Source organism: Oryx dammah, unplaced genomic scaffold (assembly GCF_014754425.2).
Source record: "Oryx dammah isolate SB20612 unplaced genomic scaffold, SCBI_Odam_1.1 HiC_scaffold_11137, whole genome shotgun sequence".
NCBI classification, from domain to species: domain Eukaryota; kingdom Metazoa; phylum Chordata; class Mammalia; order Artiodactyla; family Bovidae; genus Oryx; species Oryx dammah.
The window spans coordinates 15,183-41,938 of record NW_024080530.1 but is presented as its reverse complement, the minus strand read 5'-3'; the positions used below and the strand labels follow the sequence as shown (position 1 = coordinate 41,938).

General features: G+C 59.3%; 1 protein-coding gene across 9 annotated transcripts; it reads right to left on the bottom strand.

The window, feature by feature from the left end:
• Positions 1–2,092: 2,092 nt before the first annotated feature.
• Positions 2,093–19,450, bottom strand: LOC120860616 (tumor necrosis factor alpha-induced protein 2-like). 9 transcript variants are annotated; one of them, XM_040236405.1, is made up of 12 exons: positions 16,924–19,293; positions 16,272–16,452; positions 15,348–15,984; positions 12,695–12,809; positions 12,461–12,583; positions 12,201–12,301; positions 11,507–11,605; positions 10,799–10,922; positions 9,789–9,911; positions 9,476–9,631; positions 9,170–9,291; positions 2,976–4,719 (listed from the first exon to the last, which is right to left on the bottom strand). In XM_040236405.1, exons 1-12 carry the CDS (start codon positions 17,389–17,391, stop codon positions 4,578–4,580), a joined length of 2,391 nt encoding a protein of 796 aa, XP_040092339.1. In that variant the 5' UTR covers positions 17,392–19,293; the 3' UTR covers positions 2,976–4,577. The 9 variants fall into 9 exon arrangements, 7 of the variants coding, with proteins under 7 accessions (XP_040092344.1, XP_040092339.1, XP_040092343.1 ...); XM_040236409.1 differs by having other exon boundaries at positions 16,272–16,632; positions 18,415–19,293; XR_005720373.1 differs by lacking the exon at positions 10,799–10,922 and having other exon boundaries at positions 16,924–19,298.
• Between the last annotated feature and the right edge of the window lie 7,306 nt (positions 19,451–26,756).

Genomic DNA, 26,756 nt, shown 5'->3' with positions numbered 1-26,756 from the left:
TTGGAGAATTTTGAGCATTTCTTTCTAGTGTGTGAGATGAGTGCAATTGTGCAGTAGTCTGAGCATTCTTTGGCACTGCCTTTCTTTGGAATTGGAATGAAAACTGACCTTTTCCAGTCCTGTGGCCACTGCTGAGTTTTCCAAATTTGCTGGCATATTGAGTGCAGCACTTTCACAGCATCATCTTTCAGGATTTGAAACAGCTCAACTGGAATTCTATCACCTCCACTAGCTTTGTTCGTAGTGATGCTTTCTAAGGCTGACCTGACTTCACATTCCAGGATGTATGACTCTAGGTGAGTGATCTCACCATTATGATTATCTGGGTTGTGAAGATCTTTTTTGTACAGTTCTTCTGTGTATTCTTAGAGCTTCAGGCAGACACAAATGTCTATTTTTTTCGACTTTTGTTTATCCATGGCTGCACACCATCAACTCTTCTACACTGTGTGTTTTTGGTTATTTTTCTCAACGTTATATGTTGGGACAATTTTCAAATCAGAACCAAGACAACTTCCTCCTCGCTCGAAGGCACACAGCACTCCATTGTCTGCAGCACTGCAATAATTTCCCCTGTGTTTACTGATGGACACTCCGGGAGTTCCCAGTGCTTTGCTACGACAATGGAAGTGACTGTCCTGGCGCCTGCCGTTTCTCCTGGATGTTAGAGAGTTGATAAGATTCATTCATAGAAGCAGAATGGTTCCCAGGGATCTCTGTCGATTTTACTGATCTTGCTGAGTGGCCCTCTGTGGGGACTGTGGAATCCCAGAGTAGTTGTGGGGGTGGCTCCTGGTGACTGTCAGCCTCACCAGACACTGTCGTCACCCACACACTAGGGGTTTGGCAGTCTGTTCTTTTTAAATATTTTCAATGTTTTGATGTGGCGTGCGGGATCCTAGTTCCCCAAGCAGGGACCAAACCCGTGACCCCACAGTGGAAGCTCTGAGTCTTAGCCACTGGACCACCAGGGAAGATCTGGGAGATTTGGGCAGCCTAATGAGCCACCCTCCCTTCCTGCGCATCTTTCAAACCAGAAACCCCAGCCTTCCCCCCCCAGGACTCCCCTAGCTGCCAGGAGGCCCTTCGGTCCCCGTCGGGATGGGAATGAGGCTTCCCCTGCCTCCCTGCCCTGGGCCAGCCTCTCCTCCCCGTCTCAGCCCTCATAGACCAGGCCTCTCCCTGGGCATCCTGGCTCTCCTCGAGGGCTCCCTGGCCTCCCTGCGGCACCCCCGCTCTGCCTACAGCAGCCAGAGAGTTCTTTCCGAGTCACAGATCACAGCAAACTGCCTCTTCAAAGTCCCTAGTGCTCCCCGCTTTACAGTGAGTGGAGTGGAGTGAGTGAACCCCAATGCCCAGCCCCAACCAAGGCCCCCTCGGCGCCAGCCTGCCACTTCGGGGGACTTGCTTGACTCCCCACTCCCGGCCAACCGTGCCTGGAGCTCCTTCTTTCCCTAAAGCCTGAGCCCTTCGCAGGTGCTAGGCTGTTTCCCTTCGGGCACTGCCCCTCCCGGCTCTGTGCACATGCGTGTCCCGCCTCCAAAAGTCCCCGCCCCCGCGAGTACTGCCGTGGCCACAGCGGGACTGCCCCACCCCCACAGCCGCTGCATCCTCCCCCCACCCCCCTACCCTGCGCCATCTGCCCCGCACTCGAACCTGGACTGTTTATTAACTTGCTCCCTGTTCCTTCCGGGCCTCCAGGGATGTGAGCCCTTCAGGGAGAGCCCGGGCCCGCCCTCCCCACTGCCCCCTGCAGGGACGGGGCGGGGTTGGAGGGTCCCATCCACGCTTGTCCCACCGCCGACCGTGGCCTCCCTCCCAGTTCACAGGAGCCTGGGTGGGGGCCGGGAGGACCTGCCCTCTGTCCCCTCTGCCCAGCGACCCACTCCTCGCCTCTGGGGCGAATCCTTCCCTTAAAGGAATTTTCCTTCTGTGACCAGGAAGTCACTGATGCAGAGCCCGTGGTGGAGGGGCCCGAGCTGGTGACCCCACGGGACCTTAGCGGCTCTCCCCCTCCTACAGTGCCAGCATGGATGGCGCCCCCCACAGCACCAGCAAGGAGTCCACCTGGCCAGCTCCCCGACCCCAGGGTCCCGCCTCTGACCACCTCTGTTCTCCTTGGACCTTGGCCCACCCTGCTGCAGGGAGGCTGGGGGGATGCATATCAGCACCGTCTGCATTTTGGGGCCCAAATCCATTCTCTTTGGTCCATGAATATCTGCCTGGATCAGAAAATTTCCATCTGGTCCTCAGCTTCCATGAGCTCCCCCTTCCCTCCTGCCCCCTCATCCCATGCTCCACAGGGGGAATTCGGAGGAAACCCACCGGCCATGCCCCTACTCCAAGGCTCCAACCTGCCCAGGGCCCACACTTGGAGCTCAGCCTGTGGCGGCCTGTCCCCCCCTTTCCCTGTGTGCTCCCCACGATCAGTGGGTCCATCCCACCCGCATCTCATCCCAAAGGGCCTTCCCTCTGGCTCCAGCTGCTGATGTCCAGGCCTTTCCAGCTGGACCCCAGACTCCGCCCATTGTCATCCATCCTCCGGGCCCCCCAGCCCCCTGGCTCTCTGGAATGAGTTCACCAAGGTTCCCCTTTGCCTCCCAGGGACTCTGCCCTTCTCCAAATCCTGGGCCAGGATGGGGGTGTGGAGGAGAGCTGGGGCCAGCTGTGATAACAGCTGGGCCCTTCGAGGTCAGTTCCAGGAAAACGAGAGTAGTTCCCGCTGGGCCCGACTCACAGAGCTGAAATGTCGCTGTCCCCCTCTTCTGTAAAGGACTGTGGGGGAAGTCAGACAGGTTCGTGATCACCACCTCCAGCTGAGGAAACCGAAGGGTGAAGGGAGGGGCCTTGACCCACAGCAGACCCTCCCAAAAGTCACGCTCCCAGTGAGAGGTGGGCAGGAGGCGCTCGGGGACAGAGTCTGCCAGACCCCAAGAGCCTGAGAAAGCCTCTCCCAAGAGAAATCACTCCACAGACACTTTTGAAATCAGCTTTATATTAAGCTATAAAAACCAAGAGTTTGTTCTTAAAAAACATACAAAAGCATACTATCACAAAATAATAATAACCTCAAACCTGCAAACTTCTACAAATGTACAAAGGCCTTCGTGAACCATTTACACGGGCCAATTTCTGGCCACAGTACCTGGAAAGAGGGGACAAGTCCAAGAGAGCCAGCTACAAACCCAGTCACAGAGGGCCATTCCCGCGGGCACAGGCGGGGTGGGTCACGCGTCTCACCTGCCCCAGGCCGAGGAGGGTGAGTGAACCTTTGCTTTCCTGGGAGGATAAGGCACTCCACAGGGCAGGGGATGGGTGAAGGCTGTGCTGGGCAAAATAATGTCCACCCCATAAAGATGCTCACATCCTAATCCCTGGGCCTCTGACTATGTTAGTTTCCACGGCAGAGGAATTAAGGCTGTCAGGGGGAATTAATAGTCAGCTGACCTTAACATCAGAAGAGGATCCTGGAGTGCCTGGGTAGGTCAAAGGTCATTGGTGGGTTAAAGGTCACCACCAGGGGCAAGTAGGAGGGCAGTGCTGAGATGCAAAAGGGATTTGACAGGCCGTTGCTGGTTTTGGAAATGGAAGGGCGCCACGAGCCAAGAAATATGGGAGGCTGGCCTCTAAAAACGAAAAAGCAAGGAACTTCCCCGCCAGAGCTTCCAGAGGAACCGCCTGGCTCAGCCCACCAGACCCACGTCAGATTGCTGACCTCCACAACTGAAAGCAAGTTCTCGTTTTAGGCTCCCAAGCTGTGGAAGTTTGTTAGACTGGCAACAGGGAACTGACCCAGAGGCCAAGGGGTCAGAGGTCAAGATGGCCCTGCCCCGACCTCAGCTTGACTTCCAGGGAGGACCCACAGAGGCATCCCTGGGTTGGCCTCTGGTCGGGGGAGGCAGAGCCCGAAAAAACCCAGCAGGTCCTGGCCCTCCCAGGCCCATCCTCAGGGGACACCGAGGAGAATGAGAGGGGTCAGGGGCTCGGACACTGGCTTTGCCCCACTTGCCCTGTCCTCCCAGAGGCCCTTTTCCAGCACACCCCCCCCCCACCTTCCCAGATAGGAGCTTATCTTCCGCTTTCTCCTCCTCCAGCTCTTCCTTCTGCTCTACTCACAGGCTGAGACCAGCTCGACACAACCCTGGACCAGAGCAGGCAGGAGGGGTGAAGCTCGGGCCCCGCTCAGGAGCTGGGGAGGCCGGAGACCCAGCCTGAGCAGGGCGGTCCTCAGGCAGGTGTGGCAGGACCTCGCGGACAGACGGTGATCCCGGAGCTGGGTCCCCGAGCCACACGCCCTCCTGACCCCTCCTTCAGGGCGTGCAAGCTCCACTCTCATCCACAGAGCTTCCCCCCACGCCTCCTGCCCCACAGGAGCGGTCATCAGGACACAGCTGTTCCAGTTCCAGCGGCTCAGGGGCCCACTCCTCAGCCAGGCCTGGGCGGCAACAGCAGCAGAAGGCAGGACTCCCAGAGGGGCCACGTGGGGCTGTGATGCTGGTGCTGGTCTGACGGCCCCCAAACAGAGTGGTGTCCCATGCTCGCCAGGCACTCCTAAGGAGGTCAGGCCGCAGAAAAAGCTAACCAACTTTTATAAGCGAAAATAGAGCCTTGGAGGGCTCGTGTGCCCCCGTGTTGATGTCTAGAATGCTCCGGATGCTCTTGGCGTCACTGCTGGACAGATTCCCCTTGATGGCCAGGATGGCACTCAGGTGGCCCTTGCTGGTAAAGAGAGGGTCCCGTCAGTCTGGCCCGCTCACCAACAACCCTGCTCACACCCCTTCCCAGCTCCCCAGACTCCTGGCTGGAGCCACAGGGCCCAGCAGCCAATACCCCTGCCCATGAGTGTGCCCTGCTCTGCTTAACCCACTGCGCTCAGGCGGCACAGCCCACAGTGCCTCCAGATGGTGTCAAGCTCCTGCCCGTTCTGGCCTTTGCACTGGCTGTTCCTCCCAGAATGCTCGTCCCCAGGCCCTTGAGGTAACCAGCTCCTTCTCACCCCTTAGCACTTAGCTAACATGTTACCTCCCCATCAAGAAGCCACCTGCCAGTGCAGGAGACACGGGTTCCACCCCTGACCTGGAAAGATCCAAAATACCACTAAGCAACAAAGCCCATGGACCAGAGCTATTGGGCCTGTGCTCAAGAAACCTCAAGCCCTAAAGCCCGTGCTCCGCAATGAGAGAAGTTACTACCATGAGAAGCCCGGGCACTGCAACTGGAGAGCAGTCCCCACTTGCTGCAACTAGAGAAAAGCTCACGCAGCAGCAAAGACCCAGCACAGCCAAAAGTAAACAGTAAAATTTAGAAAAAGTCACCTCCCTAGAGAGGATTTTCCAGCTCTAAAGTCAGCACCTCCTGCCATTCACAACTTTGGTTAAACAATCTTTCAGCTCAGTTCAGTCCCTCAGTCATGTCCGACTCTTTGTGACCCCATGAATCGCAGCACGCCAGGCCTCCCTGTCCATCACCAACTGCCAGAGTTCACTCAGACTCTGGTTCATCGAGTCAGTGATGCCAACCAGCCATCTCATCCTCGGTCATCCCCTTCTCCTCCTGCCCCCAATCCCTCCCAGCATCAGAGTATTCTCCAATGAGTCAACTCTTCGCATGAGGTGGCCAAAGTACTGGAGTTTCAGCTTCAGCATCATTCCTTCCAAAGAAATCCCCAGGTTGATCTCCTTTAGAATGGACTGGTTGGATCTCCTTGTAGTCCAAGCGACTCTCAAGAGTCTTCTCCAACACCACAGTTCAAAAGCATCAATTCTTCGGCGCTCAGCCTTCTTCACAGTCCAACTCTCACATCCATACATGACTACTGGAAAGACCATAGCCTTGACTAGATGGACCTTTGTTGGCAAAGTAATGTCTCTGCTTTTGAATATGCTATCTAGGTTGGTCATAACTTTTCTTCCAAGGAATAAGCGTCTTTTAATTTCATGGCTGTAATCACCATCTGCAGTGATTTTGGAGCCCCCAAAAATAAAGTCTGACACTGTTTCTACTGTTTCCCCATCTATTTGCCATGAAGTGATGGGACCAGATGCCATGATCTTTGTTTTCTGAATGTTGAGCTTTAAGCCAACTTTTTCACTCTCCTCTTTCACTTTCACCAAGAGGCTTTTTAGGTCCTCTTCACTTTCTGCCATAAGGGTGGTGTCATCTGCATATCTGAGGTTATTGATATTTCTCCCGGCAATCTTGATTCCAGCTTGTGGTTCTTCCAGTCCAGCGTTTCTCATGATGTACTCTGCATAGAAGTTAAATAAGCAGGGTGACAATATATAGCCTTGACGTACTCCTTTTCCTATTTGGAACCAGTCTGTTGTTCCACGTCCACTTCTAACTGTTGCTTCCTGACCTGCATACAGATTTCTCAAAAGGCAGGTTAGGTGGTCTGGTATTCCCATCTCTTTCAGAATTTTCCACAGTTTATTGTGATCCACACAGTCAAAGGCTTTGGCATAGTCAATAAAGCAGAAATAGATGTTTTTCTGGAAGTCTCTTGCTTTTTCCATGATCCAGCAGATGTTGGCAATTTGATCTCTGGTTCCTCTGCCTTTTTGAAAACCAGCTTGAACATTAGGAAGTTCACGGTTCACGTATTGCTGAAGCCTGGCTTGGAGAATAAGCAAGGTCTGATGCTGTAAAGAGCACTATTGCATAGGAACCTGGAATGTCAGGTCCATGAATCAAGGCAAATTGGAAGTGGTCAAACAGGAGATGGCAAGAGTGAATGTCAACATTCTAAGAATCAGCGAACTAAAATGGACTAGAATGGGTGAATTTAACTCAGATGACCATTATATCTATTACTGTGGGCAAGAATCCCTTAGAAGAAATGGAGTAGCCATCATGGTCAACAGAAGAGTCCAAAATGCAGTACTTGGATGCAATGTCAAAAACGACAGAATGATCTGTGTTCGTTTCCAAGGCAAACCATTCAATATCACAGTTATCCAAGTTTATGCCCCAACCAGTAACACTGAAGAAGCTGAGGTTGAACAGTTCCATGAAGACCTACAAGACCTTTTAGAACTAACACCCAAAAGAGATGTCCTTTTCACTATAGGGGACTGGAATGCAAAAGTAGGAAGTCAAGAAACACCTGGAGTAACATGCAAATTTGGCCTTAGAATGCGGAATGAAGCAGGGCAAAGACTAATAGAGTTTTGCCAAGAAAATGCACTGGTCATAGCAAACACCCTCTTGCAACAACACAAGAGAAGACTCTACACATGGACATCACCAGGTGGTCAACACCGAAATCAGATTGATTATATTCTTTGCAGCCAAAGATAGAGAAGCTCTATACAGTGAACAAAAACAAGACCAGGAGCTGACTGTGGCTCAGATCATGAACACCTTATTGCCAAATTCAGACTTAAATTGAAGAAAGCAGGGAAAATCGCTAGACCATTCAGGTATGGCCTCAATCAAATCCCTTAGGATTATACAGTGGAAGTGAGAAATAGATTTAAGGGCCTAGATCTGATAGATAGAGTGCCTGATGAACTATGGAATGAGGTTCATGACATTGTACAGGAGACAGGGATCAAGACCATCCCCATGGAAAAGAAATGCAAAAAAGCAAAATGGCTGTCTGAGGAGGTCTTACAAATAGCTGTGAAAAGAAGAGAGGCAAAAACCCAAGGAGAAAAGGAAAGATATAAGCATTGGAATGCAGAATTCCAAAGAAGAGCAAAAAGAGATAAGAAAGCCTTCTTCAGCGATCAATGCAAAAAAATAGAGGAAAACAACAGAATGGGAAAGACTAGAGATCTCTTCAAGAAAATTAGAGATACCAAGGGAACATTTCATGCAAAGATGGGCTCGATAAAGGACAGAAATGGTATGGACCTAACAGAAGCAGAAAATATTACGAAGAGGTGGCAAGAATACACAGAAGAACTGTACAAAAAGGATCTTCATGACCCGGATAATCACGATGGTGTGATCACTCATCTAGAGCCAGACATCCTGGAATGTGAAGTCAAGTGGGCCTTAGAAAGCATCACTAGAACAAAGCTAGTGGAGGTGATGGAATTCCAGTAGAGCTATTTCGAATCCTGAAAAATGATGCTGTGAAAGTGCTGCACTCAATATGCCAGCAAGTTTGGACAACTCAGCAGTGGCCACAGGACTGGAAAAGGTCATTTTTCATTCCAACCCCAAAGAAAGGCAATGCCAAAGAATGCTCAAAACAGTCTTTAAAACTTGCAAATAGTACTCCTTCGCCGGATGACCTCATCATTGCTAACCCTCATCTGACTCTGTCAGAAGGCCTGGTGTGCCTGGTACCTCCTTGCATCCTGGTGCCTAAACAGAGCCGGTAGCTAGTAGGAGACCACTTGATAACTGTTGGTGGGCTGGGTGGATACAAGGATCCATGAATGGATAAACGGATGGCGGGGTAGGTGGATGACTAGATGGGTGGATGGATGGATAGATCGAAGGACGGACAGATGGGTAGATGAGTGCGTGACCAGATGGCTGGACAGCTAGATGGGCGTCCAGATGGGTAAGCAGGTGCCTGTATGATGGGTAGATGGACCGGTGAGTGGGTAAGTGGATGGGTGGCTGAACAGGTGGACCAGATCAGCCAGCAGCTGGACCAAGCTATGCTGGGACAGGCCGACCACACCAGAGGACTCAGCCCACAGAGACCACTGCCCTGGCTCACCAGATCCTCAGGCAGTCAGGGATTGAGCCTCCACTCTAGAACAGAGGCCCCAGGACACAGGTCAAGCCTCTGAGGACCCCTGGGCTGACTGGCGGACCGCAGCTTCACTACGGACGTGCCACGGCCTCCAGCAGGTCCCTGGTCCCTCTGGTCTCGGATCCCCTCTGAAGGAAAGGCTCATGCGGTGTGGAGCCGGATGCCTGGCTTTGTTGTCCCGGCTCTACGACTGACCAGCCGCGTTACCCTGGACACATTCCTCACACCCCCCAGGTCTCATCTGGATGACGGGGATGAAGAGTGTCAGCCCCAGCAGGCAGCAGTGAGGACCGAGTGAACAGCCACTGTAAAGATCTGGGCACAGTGGCCAGTATCTATCTGCGCTCTGCTCACCCTCAGGGACTCACTCTGCACACCCCCAAGGCTCCGACCGCAGCGGGAAACCACAGGACCACGCTGCCTTCCCTGGGTGCTGGAGGCCCCGGTTCTCACCTGAAGTCAGGGTACAAGGTGGCGTACGTGGCCACCTCGATCTTGATGGCACTGGGGTCTTGCAGGCGAATGATCTCGGCAAGCGTCGGGAGGGCGTGGTGCAGCCAGGTGGCCGGGGAGCCCTGCAGGCACAGGCTTGTTGAAAGAGGCCGGCCCTGCCCGGAAGCGCCCCCGGGGGCCCAGAGAGGCTCGGGTCAGACCTCATCAGGTTTGGAGAGGCCCAGAGGGGCTGTCCTACCAATGAAGCGCTTGGAGCAGGAGGGCAGCCCACCGCCATGGGAGGGTGGGGGGGTGGGCGGGGCTTACGCTCTGGGTGCAGAACTGCTGGATGAGCTGGGCGTTGGCCTGGACGTGCCCCGCCAGCTGCTGCTGCTGCTCCGCTGTCTTGAGGACCAGGCGCCGCTTGCAGAGGCGGGCGATGTACTCCTTCACCAGGTGCAGGTGGACCGCCTCCAGGAGCTCCTGGGTGGGCGAGCGGGCAGGGCCATGGGAACCCACCACCTCCCTGAAGGCCAGGGTCCAGGGAGGGGCGAATGCCAGAGCGAAAAAGCGCATCTGGGTGTGCGCACACACACGCCTGCCTGCGTGTCCCCCCACCGGCAGCCCAGCACCCCCTCACCTCCTGGAAGCAGTCCTGCAGCTCTGAGAACTCGGGCATCCTCTTGTCCACGATGGAGACGATTTCCTCCAGGGTCTGCTGGGGGGCAGCCCAGCGGGTCTGCGTGAACCTCTTGAACAGCGGCTGCGAGAGAGGGTCAGGCTGTGTGGCCACACCCGGCAGAGGAAGGGCTGGCCCAGTAGACAGACATGCACAGACACACACGTGCTGGGACAGGGGTCGGGTTATATTATAGACTCCCTGGGCGCTCCAGCAGAAAGTGGAGGCCGGGTCTGCGTCCCCTTCTGCAAGGACGACCAGCCAGGACTGCCATCTGACTGCCCTGAGGCCTTCTCCACCATCTCCCTCCTTAAATAAATAAATTCCTGCATAAACACAGCCCTGTGCTTGGCTGGGCCTATGATGATGATGACCCTGCTGAGTCATCCAGGGTCACCGCCTGGCCACCCGCAGCCGCAGGGCACTGGGGTCAAAGGGGGCTCCCCTGGGGGGCAGGCAGGAGTGCCCCCTCTCCCTCCCCTAGGACCCCGCCTCCTCCTGGGGCACAGGCACTAAGTGTCACTGGGGATGCCCTGGCCCCCGCAGATGTGGCGGGAGCCGCCAGAGGCTCTGAGTGTCATGCCTGGGAGGCAGGGTCGGGCAGGAGGGCCTGGGGGCGTCAGGGGAAACTACAGGCAAACTTGAGGACTAGGTGGAGTCCAAACAGGGAGGGGCTCTGAGGCTTCTTGTTCGCACCCCAGGGCAATCCCGAGGCTGAAGGAGGGGGTGACTTCAAGGGCGGGCCATGGCCCCATCACGGGGGCCACCAGCCTCCTTGTATCTGCCCAATGCCGCGCCTTCCTCCAGCCAGGTCTTTTTTACTGCCGCCCACCCCCCCACCCCACCCTCCCAGGCCCTCCCTCAGCCCCCCAGCACTAGACTCAGCATGTGCCGCCGACCCCTCCCCAGGCCGTCCCCAGCACCCCCAGCACTAGACTCAGCACGTGCCGCGGGGCAGGAGGCTGGACCACCTTCAGGTCCCCAAACAGGCTCTGGAGCAGGGTGTCAAAGCCACGGCTTTTTAGCTCATTCAGGGGCCTCAGCAGGGAGCTCCGGAGGTCTGGTGGTGTCTGCCACCTCTGCTCCACAGACGTCCTGGAAGCACAGGAGGCAGGGAGGTCACGCCAGCCCCGCCCAGCCTGCAGCCCTAAACCCAGAGAGCCCGGGAGCCCCAGGCGAATCTCCCTAAACCATCACTCTAGAACCCTCCCTGGCTCCCCAGTCCCAGCTGGAGCAAGACCAAGGCACTCCATCCAGGCTCCCTAGGTGGAACCCAGCCTTCCCACCTAACACCCGCCTAACACCACATCCTGTTCTAACTGAAGACAAGTGGCTCAGCCTCTCCATAGCCATGGTTCAGTGGACACAGTCACTGTATCTGCTTAACAAGGTTGCTGACAGGATAAATGAAACCCTTTGCGTGAGCGCCTGACCCACCAGCACTAGAGGAATGCTTGCAGTTGCCGCTGTAAGCCCGGGCATTTCCTCTCCACCCTGCTCATTTTAATTCAACATCGCTGCTTAGGCTGCTCCTCCTCCCTCCCCCATCCCAGACACCTCCCCCCCCCCCCCCGGACCCCCGCCCCCACCCCCGCCCCCCCCCCCCCCCGCCTCCCGGCCCCCCCCACCAACACAGGCAGGCAGCCGCAGTAACTCCCCCCACTGCCCAGCGCCCTTACTGGAAAGGGAGGCAGTTGTTGATGTTAGCGATGACATTGGCCCTGTAATTTCGCAGCTGTCTGCATCGCTCCAGAAATTCATCAAAGGCGCGCTGGTAGCTGGTGGAAGGGAAAGGGCACGCGTAGGAGCAGCACAAACCCTGGGACAAGGGCCGCCTCGCAGCTGCCCGGCCAGCCTCCCGCTCCGCACGTGGGCCCCCACGGCACACGAAGGGCGCAGTAGGCATCCCGGAACTGGCTTCACACGCTCAGCCAGGCGGGTCCACGGCCCCTGCAGAGCTCCTGGAGAGGGCGCTGCAGAGCCCCCAGGCCCCTCTAGAGCTGCAGGAGGAAGGGGGGAGGCGGGCGGCCAAGAGAACTCGGGGCGCAGACCGGGGGCATCTCCTGAAGGGGGAGCCAGGGCCTCAGTCCCTAGGGAGGCATCTTTGCAGTTGGAGGCTGCTCTTCCGGGGGCTTTGCTGAGCGGGGTTGGGGGGGGTCAGATGACCTGAGGCTCTCAGCGCCCAGGTGGGTGGTACAAGGGGGACAAGGACTCCTGCTCATAATAACAGACACCCTAGTGGCCGGGAGGGGGCGCTGGTCTAGCTAAGACCCCCACCTGGGGCCCAAGGGAGGGGCTGGGGCTCTGAGAGAGGGGGTGGCGAGGACCCGTCAGCCCCCAGCCCCGCTCCAGGCATGCATGCCCATCACCCACCTCCTGAGGAACCTGGCCAGCTCTTCCAACAAGAAGGGCTTTATCTGCGTGCCCAGGTCCAGGGTGATGCTCTCGGCCTTGTCCTGGCCCTGGGAGATGATCTGAAGGGGTGGGGGGTGAAACTGAGCAGAAGCCCGCCTGCTCTAGGGCTGGGGCAGGGGTGGGCGCTGGTAAGACACGGAGCAAGGGGGTGTGTGCTCAGTGGCAGGCGCATCTGCCCACAGGGATGAGGCCAGTGTGGGCGGGGCAGCGGGCGCTACCTGGATGATGTCGATGGCCAGCTCACTGTGGCAGCGGCCGTCCAGCCTCTGTGGGGCCTCATCCTTGGTCCAGCGCTCCGACTCCAGCTCCAGAGCTCGGGCTGTCAGCTCCCTTACGCTGGCCTTCGGGGGAGGAAGGGCCCTCTCAGGGTAGGGCGAAGCCCATGGGGGCGTCCTTGTCAGGCTCCCTGCTCGCCCCACCTCAGCCCCTCCCGGCACTGGCCCTGGACTCACCACCTCGTTGGAGAGGAACGAGGCCTCTAGCTGCCGGATCTGGGTCGGGGGCAGGAGGGTCCCCAGTCTGACTCCCTGCAGCTCAGGCGACAGCTTGGGGCTGTTGAGGATGTCGCTGTGGGCAGAGGGGCTGGCGTGAGGAAAACCAGCGCCGTCCCCCTGTCCTGGCCAGAGCCCTTCACAGGTCCAGTTGCCTTCCCTCCAGTGCCTCCCACCCCTGCCTCTCCATCTCAGTTCGATCCAGGCCCCGAACCCCGGAATCACCCTTGCTCCGTTCACTCTCTCGCCCGCGTCCCCTCTTACTCCAGGTTATGCTCCCGAAACCCATCAGCCTCCAGCCAGAGGCACCCCACGGCCCAGCCCCCATCTCCTGCCTGGCACACCGAAGGACCCTCCTCCCGGGCTCCCTGCCTTGCCTCCAGCAGTCCCCCCCCCCCGCCGCGGGGGCAGAACCACATTTCCGGTCTGATGGCCCTGCTCCGAGGGCTCTCCCTCCCCTTCTCACCCTCTGTCTCCTTCCCACCATCCCCCACTGTGCTCCCACTGCATCCCACCAGCCCTGCCCCGCCTTCCCCCACACCCCCCACCGGCTCTGCTGCCCCAGAGGAGGGCCAGTCCCAGCAGGAAGGGCTGTCTTCGCCTCCCCGACCTCACCCTGGACGGAGGCATATCCACCCATCCTTGTGGCGCTTCCATTGGGTCCCAGAGCCCCCTGGGGATTGCCCAGCCCTGGCACTTCCTCAGGGCCTTTGTCTGCCCGGAGGCTTGAGAATAGCCCTTTCTGCCGCCCGCACCCCTCACCCCACCAGCCTGGATGCGCTGTGTCCCTTTGCTCCCCAGACTTCTGGCCACACGAGCCTCCTCGGAGCCACCCTGGTCTCCCCCTCTCAGGGCTCAGCGTCCCGCTGCACTGACCCCAGGGGGCCCCAGGTTAAAGCCCCAGAGGTCACCGGGACAGGAAGGTGGAGGAGCAGAGGGGAAAGGCCCGGCACTTCCTGGTGAGTCAGGACCAACAAGAAGGAACCGGCCTGCCTGGCAGGACTCTCCGGCATCCCCTGCCCTGGGCCAGCTTCCCTGCCCTCCTTGACTCCTTACTCACCACCCCCACCTGGTCCTGGAGGCTGACCCACCAGCACCAACCGAGACCACTGACATCCCTGAGAGCCTCAGACATCGCTCACAGGGTCTACACCTCCAGGCTTCCTGAAGGCTTTATGCTACAAGCGGGGCTAGCCCCAAGCCGATCCACACTGCAGTTTAAGTCTCTCCCCACCCAGGTTGTACAAATGATGGACATGCTTATTGCAGTAAAATAAGGGGAAAAAGAGGTGTCGTGCTGTTTTTTCCCTCCAGTTCTTTACCTGTTCCTGATCTGGAGTCTGTAACTAAGTTTCTTTATCAAAAGATTAAACCTCATTTGAGAATTACATGCTGCACCTATAGTCCCCTCAAAACATTCTGTATCTGGGGCTCAACTTCACAGCACCCTCTCTGCAAACCACCCCTTCGAGTTTTTGTCTCCTGCATTATAGAAAGAAAGTCTCAGTACAGTCCACAAAAGACAACGGACCCAACGACTGGGCCAGCAGACTGCCAGACCCAAATTACTGGGCTACCCAACGCCAGCCTGATGACTGGTTTTGAAACAGCTGAGGAGAAGCACACAGGATCCTTACAGCTCTGTTCATCTCCAACCCCAGACTGCGAGCCTCCAGCTATAGGATCCCCTAGGTTCCTCATGGAGGCAGGGACACAGTTCTGGAGGCAGGAGCCTGCCGTGTTCTTGCCTCTGTCTCCGGATTTTCTTATCCAGCTTCGGTGGGCAGAGAAAGCCAAGATACTGGCAGCAACATGCTCAGGGATGCATGGGGTCTGGGTGTATCAGGGGATGCCCGGATCTGAATCCAGTTGGTACCGGGGATTCTCCATGGCAGCACCAGGCGCCTCCCAAACTGAGAGCTCCAGGCCTCGGTGGCCAGAACTCAGCTCTGCCACTGGGGGAGACCCTGCACAGTGGGGATTTCCCCAACAGGCCCAGTGACCCCCATCCTTCTGGGAGTGCTCCCTCGGCCTGCTGGGTATTGAACCACACTGCTCCCAGAAGGCCTCCCAGCTCAGCCTTGGGCCATGCAGGGTGGCTCCCTTTGCTGGGAACACCACCCCGCCTCTCCCTCTCCCGGCCTGTCCTCGCTCCCCCCTGCCTGACTCTCTTACTTCTGTTAGACTGTCAGCGGCCCCAGAGCAGGGCCGCTGCCTCCTGTGGCAGGTAGAATCCTGAACCTCCTCCTCCAAGCTGGCTTCCTGGGCTGACCCAGGCCAGGTCAGGGCCCCTGCTCCTGGCCACAGCCCTTCCTGACTCTTGATCACAGGCGGCTTCACCGCCTAACCCAGACTGGAAACTCAGGAATGAAAGATGAGGTCCTTGCCCCATTCTCTGTGCCTCAGTTTCCCCAACTGTGGGATGCGGCTGAGGCCAGGGAGACTAAGGATTCCCAGGGCAAAGCAGGCCCAAAGAGGCCCTGCCCCTTTGATTCCAGGCCCGCCTGGGCCGTTTTCGCAGCGGACTCCCTGCACTTGGTGACACCAAGGCCCTTCCCCCCACCCCGGGGACCCGCCCCCCGCCCCCCGCCCGGCATCCCGCGCCCGAGCTCACTTGGGATAGAGGTTCTGCACCCAGAGCAGCAGCATGGAGGTGTCTCGCGGGCACAGCTCGAACTGCGTCAGGGCCGCCAGCTGGGCCGCGAATTCCGCGTGGTAGCTCTCGGCGTAGGCAGCCACCACGCGGAAGCCGGCGGGGAAGAGCGGCTTGAGGCGCTCCACCACGGCCTCCAGGTCCTCCTTCATGGTGCGGCCCATGTGCAGGAAGGCGCGCTCGGCCTCCGTGCGGCCCTCGGCGTCCGCGGCCGGCCGCCGGCTCAGGCGCTCCGCGGCCTCTTGCGCCACGCCGTCCCGCCACAGCTGCAGCCAGCCCCGGGGCCGCGTGGCCGCCAGCCCGGGGCACCCCGGGGGCCCCGCCGCCGCCGCCGCTTGGTCCTGGCGCTCCTGCTCGGCCAGCACGGCCAGCGCCTGGCGCAGCCGCTCGGGCGCCGCTTCCAGCGGCCGGCGCAGCGGCCCTAGCACCTGGTCGCGCAGCAGCGCGTACAGCGCCTCCACCTTGCTCTGGCGCCGCACCAGCTCCTCCTCGCTCGCGCGGCCCGCCGCCGCGGCCTCCTGCAGCTCCAGCTCCAGCGCCAGCAGCGGCCGGGCCGCCTCCAGCTGCCCGCGCTCCAGGTCGGCCTTGAGCTCCTCCACTGCGGCCAGAACGCGGCGTTAGCTCGGCTCGGGGTTCTGAGACCCGCCCCTGCCCCGGTCACCTCCCAGGGGCCGAGACCTCCAAAACATGTGGGGTGTCCCAGCCCGGGCAGGGGACACCAGGCTCACATCCTGAGATCAGGGGGCAGCAGATGAAAGCAGGGAGGGGAGGCCCTTCGACGGCCTCCTGCCCTGCCCCCTCTGTCCCAGCTGAGCAGGGCATCCACTCCAATGAGCCAGCATCCTGCCCAGACCCTGCCCGCCTGGGGAGGGGGCTCCCGCCTACCTGTGGGCAGCTGGTCAGGCGGCCGAGGACTGGACTCAGACTCGCCATCAGTCTCTGCTAAGCTGGGCTGCCCCTTCTTCTTCCTCCCTTTGGTGAAGACGCTGAACATGGTGGCCAGGCCTTTCGACTTCTTCTTCTTCTTGTCGGCCTCCTCTTCATCCCTGTCCGGGGCCACCTCAACCTCCAGAGATGGCACTAGGTCCTCGGAGGAGGCCTCCGACATGGAGGCCTCGGACTCTGCTTCTGAGGTAGAGGGCAACTTCTGGGCACTTCTGGGGAAGTCAGGGGCCCCGGACATAGGCTGCTGGCCTGGGAGTCCTTGGAAGAAGGTCAGCATCTTCAGCATCACCCCAACTCAGGCCTGCAGGTTGACAAGCGGAGGGAATGAGAAGGTCAGTGGTTGCAGGGGACTGGCCCCTGGCTCCCCAGCCCAAGCACGCAGCCAGGTTGATCTGTTTTCACCTGTATGACTGCCAGGGCTCTGGCTGTCTCTTGGCCCAGATGGGTACCAACAACTCAACTTTCCCCCTGGACACCACTTCCGCAGAACCCGCAGGCCCTCCCTGAATCTCCAGACAGAAGGGGACTTCGTTTTGGCAAATCCTTCCTTGTCAGCCCATCCTCTGGGCAGGGAGGGGGACCACAGGCTCACTGGGACCCTGGGGGAGGGGGCAGAGCTCGGCTGCTGGCCCATTGCACAGAGCGAGAACCGAGGTCCAGAACAGTCACAGGGCGCTAGAGGCTGGGCTGAGGCAGGAATCCGGCCCCAGCCCCATCCTCTGTTCTGCTGGGTTCTCCTCTTGACTCGTATGGCTTGGGGTCCCAGAGGAACGCGATGAGCAGAAACAGGGCTGCTCCCGCTGGGACCACGAGGCAGGCAGGGCCAGACACTGATTATGACCTTGGGGGCCTCAGGTCTACAGAAACCACAGTGCCCCCTCAAGCCCTTTCCCAGGTTGGAGGGACAAGCGGCCCAAGGAGGCTCAGGCCTGTCTGAGGTCACACAGCAGCCCAGACAGGAAACTCCAGCTTCCCAGCTCCACCGCACCCTGCCTGCTCCCCAACTGGGGTGACAACACCACAGAAGCTTCCATTTTCTGGGCCCTTCCTGAGTGCCCATCCCATCACTTCCGCACTGCCTTCCAGGAGGGGTGTTATTTTCCTCATCTCAGGTAACTAGCTCAGAGAGGCTTAAAACGCCCCCATGGTCAGCAGCCTGGAACTCAGCTCACCAGGCTCTGGGCACCACCACCCTCCAGAGAGGCAGCACCCGCCCGGCACCTTGACTGTGGGGGAAGCCAGGCGAGGACCGGTGGAGGGGAACGCGGCTGCCCCTAAGGAAGGGAGCGGGGCAGGGCTGGGAAAGGGGAGCAGAGGGGAACAGGCCTCCTTGGTAACTGGGGTGACCCATAGCAGGGCCCGCCCCACCACCCAAGAGTAAATACACCAAGTCGTGACTCATACAGCACGGCTTCAACTCGCCCCTGCAGCGGCCCTGCGAGGCACACAGGGTGACCCACCCCTGCAGAAAGGGGAACTGAGGCAGCAGGAGGTGGGGGGGGTGTTGGGATTAGGCCCGTCAGACTTCCCACAGCCCCTGCTGCCTGCCCACCAGCCCAGCCACCTTCGCCCATCCTCCCAGGAATGCTTCCCAAAGCCCCGATCTTGACCAGAGCCACTCAGTGGCCAGGAAGCCGGGCTTTCTCTCCTCCCACAGCCTCACCAGATACCGGGGGCAGAGTCCTACACTGCTGGGTCTCAGCTGCCAGACGGTGCCATTTGGACTGTGAGTTCCCCTCCAGAAGCAAGCTGAGGGTCCTCCGGGGAGCCCCAAAGCCAGGGTCCCCAGGTGCAAGGCCACTGGGCACTTCTGCCCTGCCCATCCCTTCCCCCAGCATCCCTCCCAACCCATGTCGCTTTCATGCCAGGCACCCACAGGAGCTGGTCCGGCTGGTCGGCAAGGGCCGCTCAGCCTCACCCTGGGCCCAGGCCCCACCTCTCCCCACACACACAGCCCCTTCCCCCGCTGCCAGGGGAGGAGGAGGGCCCTCCTGGGTGGCCGCGGACCCACCGGCCTCACTTCTGCCTCACTGCCCCATCGCCTCCGTCCTTAGGCGTGCAAGGCTCCCGCCAGCCTCCAGACCGGGTTACTGCAGGTCCCTGCAGGGCATCACCACCTCCTTCTCACCTCTGGGGCACAAAATCTCCTCCCCAGCCAAGGTCTGCAGCAGCCCCTTTGGCCCCCGCCCAGGCCTTCACTCTGAGGCCACTGGTGCAGCAGAAAGAGAGACCACTATGGGCTTGGCTGTACCATCCACTAGGGTGTAGACCAGACACCACCCTGCCTTCATAGACCTCAGTCTTCCCATCTGTGCAATGGGGAGGAGAATCCCTCCTCACAATGCTGCTGAAAGGAGGGTGTGAGGGAAGCACACAGCCGCATGCTGGCCCCTGGCCGGGCCTCAGTAAGGGTCTGAGTCTTGTGTCCCAGGGTCTGTCAGGCTAACCCTGGTGGCCGGACACAGCATAAGAGGGCAGGAGAGGCATTCCTTTCAGCCGAGGCCGGTGGCTGGGCACACTCAGACAGGAAGGGGTATGCTCCGAGTCACAGCGTGTGGCCACAGCCTGGGCACCTCCCTGGTCCGCCCAGCTCCCCCAGTTTCTATGCGGGCACACACTCTCACTCTCCTCCCCCAGGTCAGGGCTGAGGTCCAGGCCAGCCTCCCTGGTCCCTGCACGTGAGGACATTCAAGCTCGGCAGGTGAAGTGGCTCGGCCTCTGTCATACAGCCAGCCACCCCCACCCCACCCTGGGCCACCCCCGCCCCTCCTACTGCAAAGGAAGGGACACTAGGGCTCCTTCCCACAGCCCCCTCCTCCCGGCTTTCCCAGGACAGGGCCCTCCGCTGGGAGCATCTAACTCGACCCTCTGCACCCTGACGCAGCAGCTGAGCCGTAAGACTTGTTTCCCTAGAAGGGCGGGCTGCGGAAGACCTGGGGTTCTCCACGCGGGGTTCCCTCCATCGCGCCAGCCACTCCCTACCGGGATAGGGCTGGAGACGCGGGTCGCGTCGGGGCGGGTGGGCAGCCGCGCGGAGAGTATGGGGACGGACGCACCGGACGCTCCGCGAGCGCAGGTCACTTACTGTGTCCAGGCCGAGCCTGTCGCCTCAGAGCCGGGCGCTGCCTGAAATAGACGCAGGCTCCACCCCCGTCGGGCCGGCCCGCCCCGCCCGCCGTCCCCGCGGAAAACCCCCGGGCGGAGGCCAAAGCCGAGACAGTGTGATGCGGGGCTGCCCGGTCCCCGCGTCCGGGGCTGCGCGTGCACCCGCTGAGCGAGGCGAAGCCTCCCAAGCTGGGGTGTCCGGAAGGGCTCACTCTCTCCCACCAGCCTGGGCGGGGTGTTGGGGCTGGCTGTCTCCAAGCCTGAGTGGGGCCCCAGACCCGCACCCCGCAGAGGACCGTATGGGTTCGGTGCTGACCCATTGTCCGCCGACAGCTTCTGATTGGCTGACTGGAACGGGCTCTGCCCTCAGAACCACTTTCGAGTGTCACAGAGCCAGCACCTCAGGCAGCTCAGAGGACCTCCTAGCAACCCAGCTCACCCCCAACTGTGGGGAGTCCCCTTCCTCCCGCGGGGTGCTGGGGACTGTCCCACCTAACTCTGAGGAGGATCACCCCTTCCGGAAAGAGTGTTCCCACTCTGCGGGTCACTGTGGCCACAAACATCCTTGGGGAGGAGGCTCCCTAAGGGACCGGGTGCTGGTCAGCCTTTGACAGAGCACCCGCGCTGGTGCCTGGCATACACTCTCATCGCCCAGGCTTCCTTAAAAAGGGGAAATGGCTCACAAAAGTGAGTGACTTGCCCGAGGTCACACAGGCAGTAAATGGGGGTCCGAACCCACACCCAGGCCTGCAGAACTCCCACTGAAGCGCTTTCCCTTTCTGGGACCCAAGCTGGGTCAGACCACGCTCCTAAAGGCACCAGGTGGGGGTCCCAACAGCTCAGACTTGAGTCTCACTCAGCCTGGCTTTGTCCTCACTTGGTGTGGCCTTGAGCAGGTCACATTGCTTTCTGGGCCTCAGTTTCCCATCTGAGGCCTGTTTCTCTGTGTCAGTCAAGGGGCCGGAGGGGAGCTGGGGAAGAGGACCTCTTCCTTGTTTCACATCCTAGAAATTCCTGCCCTCTGAAAAGGGCCTTGCAGCTCAGGAATTTCCCGTCTGGGCACCGGCTTCCTTTTTGCTCCTCAATAGAGCTTCTGCTCCTCCCTCCCTTTTGCGTGCCCCCTCCCCCCTCCCCTCTGGTTCCCTGCTCCCCCTGGAAACTGGGCACAAAGCTCTGCAGGCCTGGGAGGCACGGCCAAGTGGGCAAGGCAGGGGGGAGATGGGGGTGCCCCTTGGAACTGAGAACTTCCTCTTCCTCCTTGGGAAAGGCGGCCGGGGGGCCAGTTTGGGGCTTGGACATCGATCCTGTCTCTGGACAGGGTAGTTGGGGGTAGCGGGGGGGGGGTTGTTGTGGGAAGAGGGGGCTTCAGAAGGCTGGAGTGAGACAGACTCTACCCCCTTCTCACCTGTGGCCTCAGGGGTGACATTTTTTAGATCTGAAACAACGGTCACAGGGGGTCATTCCAGCTGCTCCCAGTGCATAGAGTGGAAGAGTAAAGGCTGCCCCCCCAACCACAGCAAGTTCATCCAGCCAGAGAGGGTAATGAGGACATAATCCAAGGGGTCCTGGCCCACTGCCTCTGTGGCTGTCTGCCGTGGCCTCATTGTGCAATCCCCAGAGCTCCCTGCCAGCCTCCTCTTCTAACCCCAGATTGGGAAATCGCTGGAGAATCCAAAGTGCTCTGGGTCATGGAGGAGGGCACAGTGTCAGACTCACAGAGCCACCACCCCCTCAGAGCTCCAGACCCTGATGGGCAGGGGCAGGAAGAACACCCCCAGGCAGGCTAAGCACCCCCTTACCCAGCTGCCATGATGCCCTCACTCCCTCCCTGGGGCCTCACCCGAGCTCCAGGCTGCAACCGCGGCATGGGAGAAGCTGCCTCGCCCTCCTGTGGCTGCCCCAGTCACTTCCCCTTTCCCTGAGTTCTGGCATGAGGGTCAAGGGTCACATCCGTGAAGCCCCCAGCTCAAGGGCAACCCTCTAACAATAGGGCTGCGTGGAGAGCCAAGGAGTGTGACCGTCAGTGGGGCCCAGGGGGCAGGAGCTATTCTTACTCCCTCTTGACAGATGAGGAAACAGTCCTCAGGAGACCAGACACTTCCAGAAGGAGCCAAAGGCCAGCCAAGAATTCCACCCTCAGCAGGAAATGAGCATCAGATGCGAGTTGGGAGTGTCCCTGGTCAGCTGCTGTCCCATTACCCTCCTCCCCAGGGGGCTGAGGCTCAGGCTGCAGGCCGGTTCCACCTGGCAGGGGTGGACTGGCACAGACCCCCCCAGGTTCAGCCCAGACGTCAAGTGCCCCCACACCTGGCCCAGAGCTATGGTCAGCTCTTTGCATGCAACCCAGGACTTGGGAGGCCCCGGACACCACATGCCTTCCCTCTGCTTGGAAATGACAGGTGACTTTTTTATTGTTGTAAAATTCACGTAACCAAATGCCCCATTTGGACCACTGTAAGTCCACAGTGCAATGGCAGTAAGTTATATGCTGTTATGCAGCCATCACCACCGTCCATCTCCAGGATTTGTTTCACTTTGCAGAACTGAAACTCCATACTCATTAAATACGACCTCCCCTTTCTCAGCCTCCCACCAGCCTGGCATCCGTCATTCTACTTCCCATCTCTAAACTTGACCACTCAAAGTAGCTCATACAAGTGGAATCAAAGGGACAGTGTTTGTCATTTTGTGACTGGCTTACATAACTTCGCATAATATCCTCAAGGGTCATCCATGTTGCGGCATGTGTCAGAATGTCCTTCCTTTTAAAGCTTGAATAGGGTTTCATTGTTTATCTTTTCACCTGTGCTGCCACCTCTTGGCTGTTGTGAATAACGCTGCTGTGAGCCTGGGAACTCAACCAGCCCTGCCAGACCCTGCTTTTGGTTCTTTTGATTAGACAGCTGACTTTTGTCCCCCTCCACAGGCATCAGGCTCTTTCCTAAGTGCTTTGTATGCGTTAACTGGTTGCATCAGACAATCTGATGAAATGGGTGCTCCTTAATTATCTCCTTTCCACAGACGAAGAAATCAAGGCACAGATAGGTCCAGTCACGTGACGTTCATTGCTGGAGCTGCGAGCCCACACTAAACATATTGTTGTGATTCGGTTGCTCATGCGTGTCCCATGGTTTGCAACTCCACGGACTGCAGCACACCAGGCTTCCCAGTCCTTCACTATCCTGGAATCTGCTCCAACTCACGTCCATTGAGTCAATAATGCCATCCAACCATCTCATCCTGTCACCCTTTTCTGCCCTCCATCTTTCCCAGCATCAGGGTCTTTTCCAATGAGTGTGCTGCTACTTATCCCCCTAATGTTGATCAGAGCTTCCCAGGTGGCTCAGGGGTAAAGAATCCACCTGCTAATGCAGGAGACTCAGGAGACATGGATTCGCTCCCTGAGTCAGGATAATCCTCTGGAGGAGGAAATGACAACCTACTCCAGGATTCTTGCCTGGAGAATCCCATGGACAGAGAAGCCTGGCGGGCTCCAGTCCACTGGGTTACAAACAGTCAGATAGGGCTGAGTACGCTAACACACAGATCAACTGAAATACAGCTTGATGCATTTAAGTCAGACGCAAGGAAGGACTGTCTGCCGGGCAAGGAAGCTTAGATGCAGAAATGGAAGGTTTTTGTTTTTTTTTTACTGCCCTCTACTCCTTTTTCATCTTTGAAAAAAAGTATTTACCAATCTGTTTCATGACCTCCTGCGGTCGGTTAATTGAGTCTCCGCCCTCAGCCTGCGCGGCAGCAGGTGGGGCTGACACGGGCTAGAGAATATAACGCGGGTGGTGTGTGCTGATCGTCCTCCCTCGATTCCCCCTCCCCGGAGCTCCCAGGGCGAGGGGGAGGGGACGGCAGAAGGGCGCGCATCCTGCCACAGGGCTCGGCAGGTGCAAGAAAGCCCGGTGCGTGCGGGATGGGACTGGAACACACCGGGGCTGTGGGTCGCTGGGTCTGGCTGCCCCTGGACCACCGGGCGGGAGGGCAGGGCCAGGGGCAGGGCTCCTCCACGGCCCCGCCCACTTCCCTTCGGGCGATGACTTTGCACTTCCCACGGCCCCAGCTCCCGCTCGCACGCTGCTTCTTCCCGGGACCCCTGCTGGGGCCTCTAGTTTCTCGGGGCTGTCCTTGCTCGCTCCCGAAGTGCGCTGGGCAGAGCCATGGGATCCTCTGTTGACAGGTAAGGAAACCGAGCCTTGGAGGCAACAAGTGGACGCAAAAAGCTGAGGCCTTGAGGCTGGGATCTCTGCTGCCACCCAGCCTCCCCCAAAGGGGAAGTCACTTGCTCAGGGTCATTGGCAGCTGCACCTGACCTTGGCCCGAGTCTCCTGACCACCCGAGGACCACGGGATGGTCAGGTCAGCTGACCAGGAGCCACCCTCCCAGGACAGCCCCTCCCAGAAGAGCCCCCATCGGGGCAGGTGCACGCAGACAGGCAGTGTCCTCCCAGGCCCCCAGAAGCTGTCTGCTTGTTAATAGCCCACCCTTCCTCCAGGGAGGAAGCCAGGCCCTGCACTCCTTTCTGTGTTTGCCTGATGGGGAAAGTGAGGCCTGAGGAGAAAGAGCTGGAGGTGCTAGAGGTGGGTGGGGTCACATGGGACAAAGCAGGGCCCGCTGGGCATAAGGACCCCAATCCCAGTGGCCTGCTAAGGACAGCACCGCCTCCAGGGCACCAGGGAATCTCCACACTGGCCCCAGTGGCCAGGGCTCTTTCCTAAAAGGGCCTAGCTTTCCACAGCAGTTTTTGGCGGTGATGCAAGATGACCTGCCCTGACCCGGCAACCCGGGCTCTTCTCCTCCACGGCACAGTTTCCGGGAAAACAGCCTTACTCCACATCCAGTCCCACCAGGGACAGAGCGGATCACGTGGCAAGAGTTGTGGGAATCCTAGTGCTGCGCAGGGCGGCCAAGGCCTAGGGTGGAGGGAACCTGCCCCAAACCAGCACCGGGCCTTCCAGTCCGATTCTGGAACACCTCTCATTCGGGGAGCTCTGCCCTCTGCTCTTTGGAGAAGGAGGGCACGATGGTGGGGGCTCGGGCGCAGAGACCACTTGGGCCCTGGGGCATCCCACCACCTCCATCTATGGTCCCTGATTTTGGCTAAACTGAGCAGCTTGTGGGGGCTCAGTTCCCCTGAGGAGGGATAGAACCCGAGCCCTTGGCAGTGAAAGTGCAGAGTCCTAACCACTGGACCGCTGGGAAGTCCCCATCTGGGGCTTTAGACACATTGCTTCACCCCTTTGGCCTCAATCGTTTCTAGAAACAGAGCAGACACTCGCTTAGGGGGCTGCCAGACAGGGCTTCAAGGAGCGGGTGCATCTAAATAGCAATAACTGCCATCCTGAGGGCGTGCAGACAGGCAGGCCGGCCCTCGTCCTGCACATTTGCACTTTCTCCCGTAATGCTCCCCACGTTATACCAGGAGCTGGGGCCCAGAGAGGCAGAGTAACCTGCCCAACGTCACACAGCTAGCAAGGTACAGAGCTGGGCTCCCAGCCCAGAGGTGTCTGAATCCACAGCCTAATCCTTTTTTAAAAAATATAAATACAGTTGATTTACAATTGATCTGCAATCAACTAATCTATATTAATTTTGATCGCCCTGCCCAGTACAAGGGCACAGGCCGGCCACCCAGCACTCCACACTGGGAGACGGCTGGGGAAGCACCATCTAGCCCAAGGCGGCCCAGTCCCAGCTCCTCCCCCCGGGCCAATGGACGGTGGGCAGACATTGACCTCGGTGGGAGGGGGACCCTCTGACCTGCTGGAGGTCCCTAAAGGACTCTGAGGTAGTAAAGGAGGAGGTGAGAGAGGGGACAGCGTGGCCCTGGGCACCCCGCAGCCCCCTCTCCCGTGGGGCAGCGATGGGGGCTCTGTGAGGACTGCATCCCGGCCGCCGAGGGGGCCGCCCACGTGTCCGGGGGCCCCATGACGTCCAGGAAGGAAGGGGCCAGGGTCAGCAGACCAGGGCAGAGGACAGAGAGGCTGCGCGGGCACGGAGGTGGCAGGCCGGCTGCCCCTCCCGGCACCCCAGCTGCAGGTTCTCTGGCCGATCCCACCTACCCCTGAGCTCCGCTCCAGCTGGGCACAGCCTCCCAGCATCTCCTGTGTCACAGAGGAGGAGACCCAGCCTCAGGGAGGACCGGGCCGGCTCACCTGCTGCAGGAGATAGCAGGTGAGACCCGAACACCCTTGAGCAGGGTTGGCCCCTGGCTGGGCGGAGGGCCACAGAGGGAACACGCCCAGGTGGAGTGAGGGGGACACCAGGTCCTTCCTGTCACCCAGGCTGTCTTGGGACAGCAGATTGGGTTTCCTGTCCTTGAAGCTGAGCGTCCTGCCTTGGGCAGGCTGGCCCCCGCACCCTCTCACACCCAGCCTCAACAAGGAGCCACAGGCTCAGGGCCAGAGACAACCCTCCATCCACCAAAGAGCCCCAGGAAATGTGAGCAATGGTAAAGCCAAGCTGAGCCCAAGGGGGAAGAGCAGGGGGCCGCGCAGGGGGAAGAGGGTGGCCAGGCTAGGTGGAGCCTGGGACCCGCGCTCTGGGGGCACGCAGGATGTCCTGCTGCATAGAGGAACAGACACTGGGAAAGCCCCCTACCACCAACATCCCTGGGTGCTGTTGACAGGGGCTGGCACATTCCAGGAACACACACACGTAGACACACACACACGCACACACGCTTCCTTATCAGCCAGACAACCTGGTCCTCAAGTCCGGAAGCAGCTCGGAGAGCCAGCCCTCTCCTCCCCAGTGCTTGGCCCGGACAACAGAATGGCCAAGGAAACATTTGGCTCTTCGTGAGGCCTCCTGGGACCTGGCGGTGGGCAGGGTCCTGAGCACAGCCCCCCAGCCCGGGACAGGATGGCCAATGGCCAGGGATCTGGACCCGAGCCAGCCAGGGTGCCCTGGACTGAGCCCTCCCTGCAGTCCCCGGCCCCCTGTCTGCACCCCTCAGAGGAGCTGCCATCTAGCCTCTTATTCACCCCAACTCAGCCTTGGGAAGCTGACCCCAGCCCCTCATGCTCTGCTGGGCTCACAGGAACACAGTCGGGGCACAGAGCCACCTGGGCATGGAGGGTCCTGCCAGGAAAACCCTCCCTTTCTGGCTCTGGGCCTGGGTCTCTGCCTACATCCTTCCCGCTGCCACTCACAGGCTGTTTAGCCCCTGCTTCCCCCGCCTCCCCTTGGGGGAATTCCCCACTCACGGGCCCCACCCACCTCAGGATTCACTGACAGAGCCCCCTACCCCTGCACCCAGGGTCTTTTCTGCTTCTTCGTGCCAGGCCCATGGGAACATGGGGTTACGGG

Excerpts from the sequence above, each read along its gene's own strand:
- LOC120860616 (XM_040236404.1), bottom strand. The coding sequence starts at position 17,391 with ATGGGCACTCAGGAAGGGCCCAGAAAATGGAAGCTTCTGTGGTGTTGT. Across the intron at positions 12,584-12,694 it reads CGTTCCTCTCCAACGAGGTG|GCCAGCGTAAGGGAGCTGAC; the intron begins GTGAGTCCAGGG and ends CCTCCCCCGAAG. Across the intron at positions 12,302-12,460 it reads TGGCCATCGACATCATCCAG|ATCATCTCCCAGGGCCAGGA; the intron begins GTAGCGCCCGCT and ends CCACCCCTTCAG.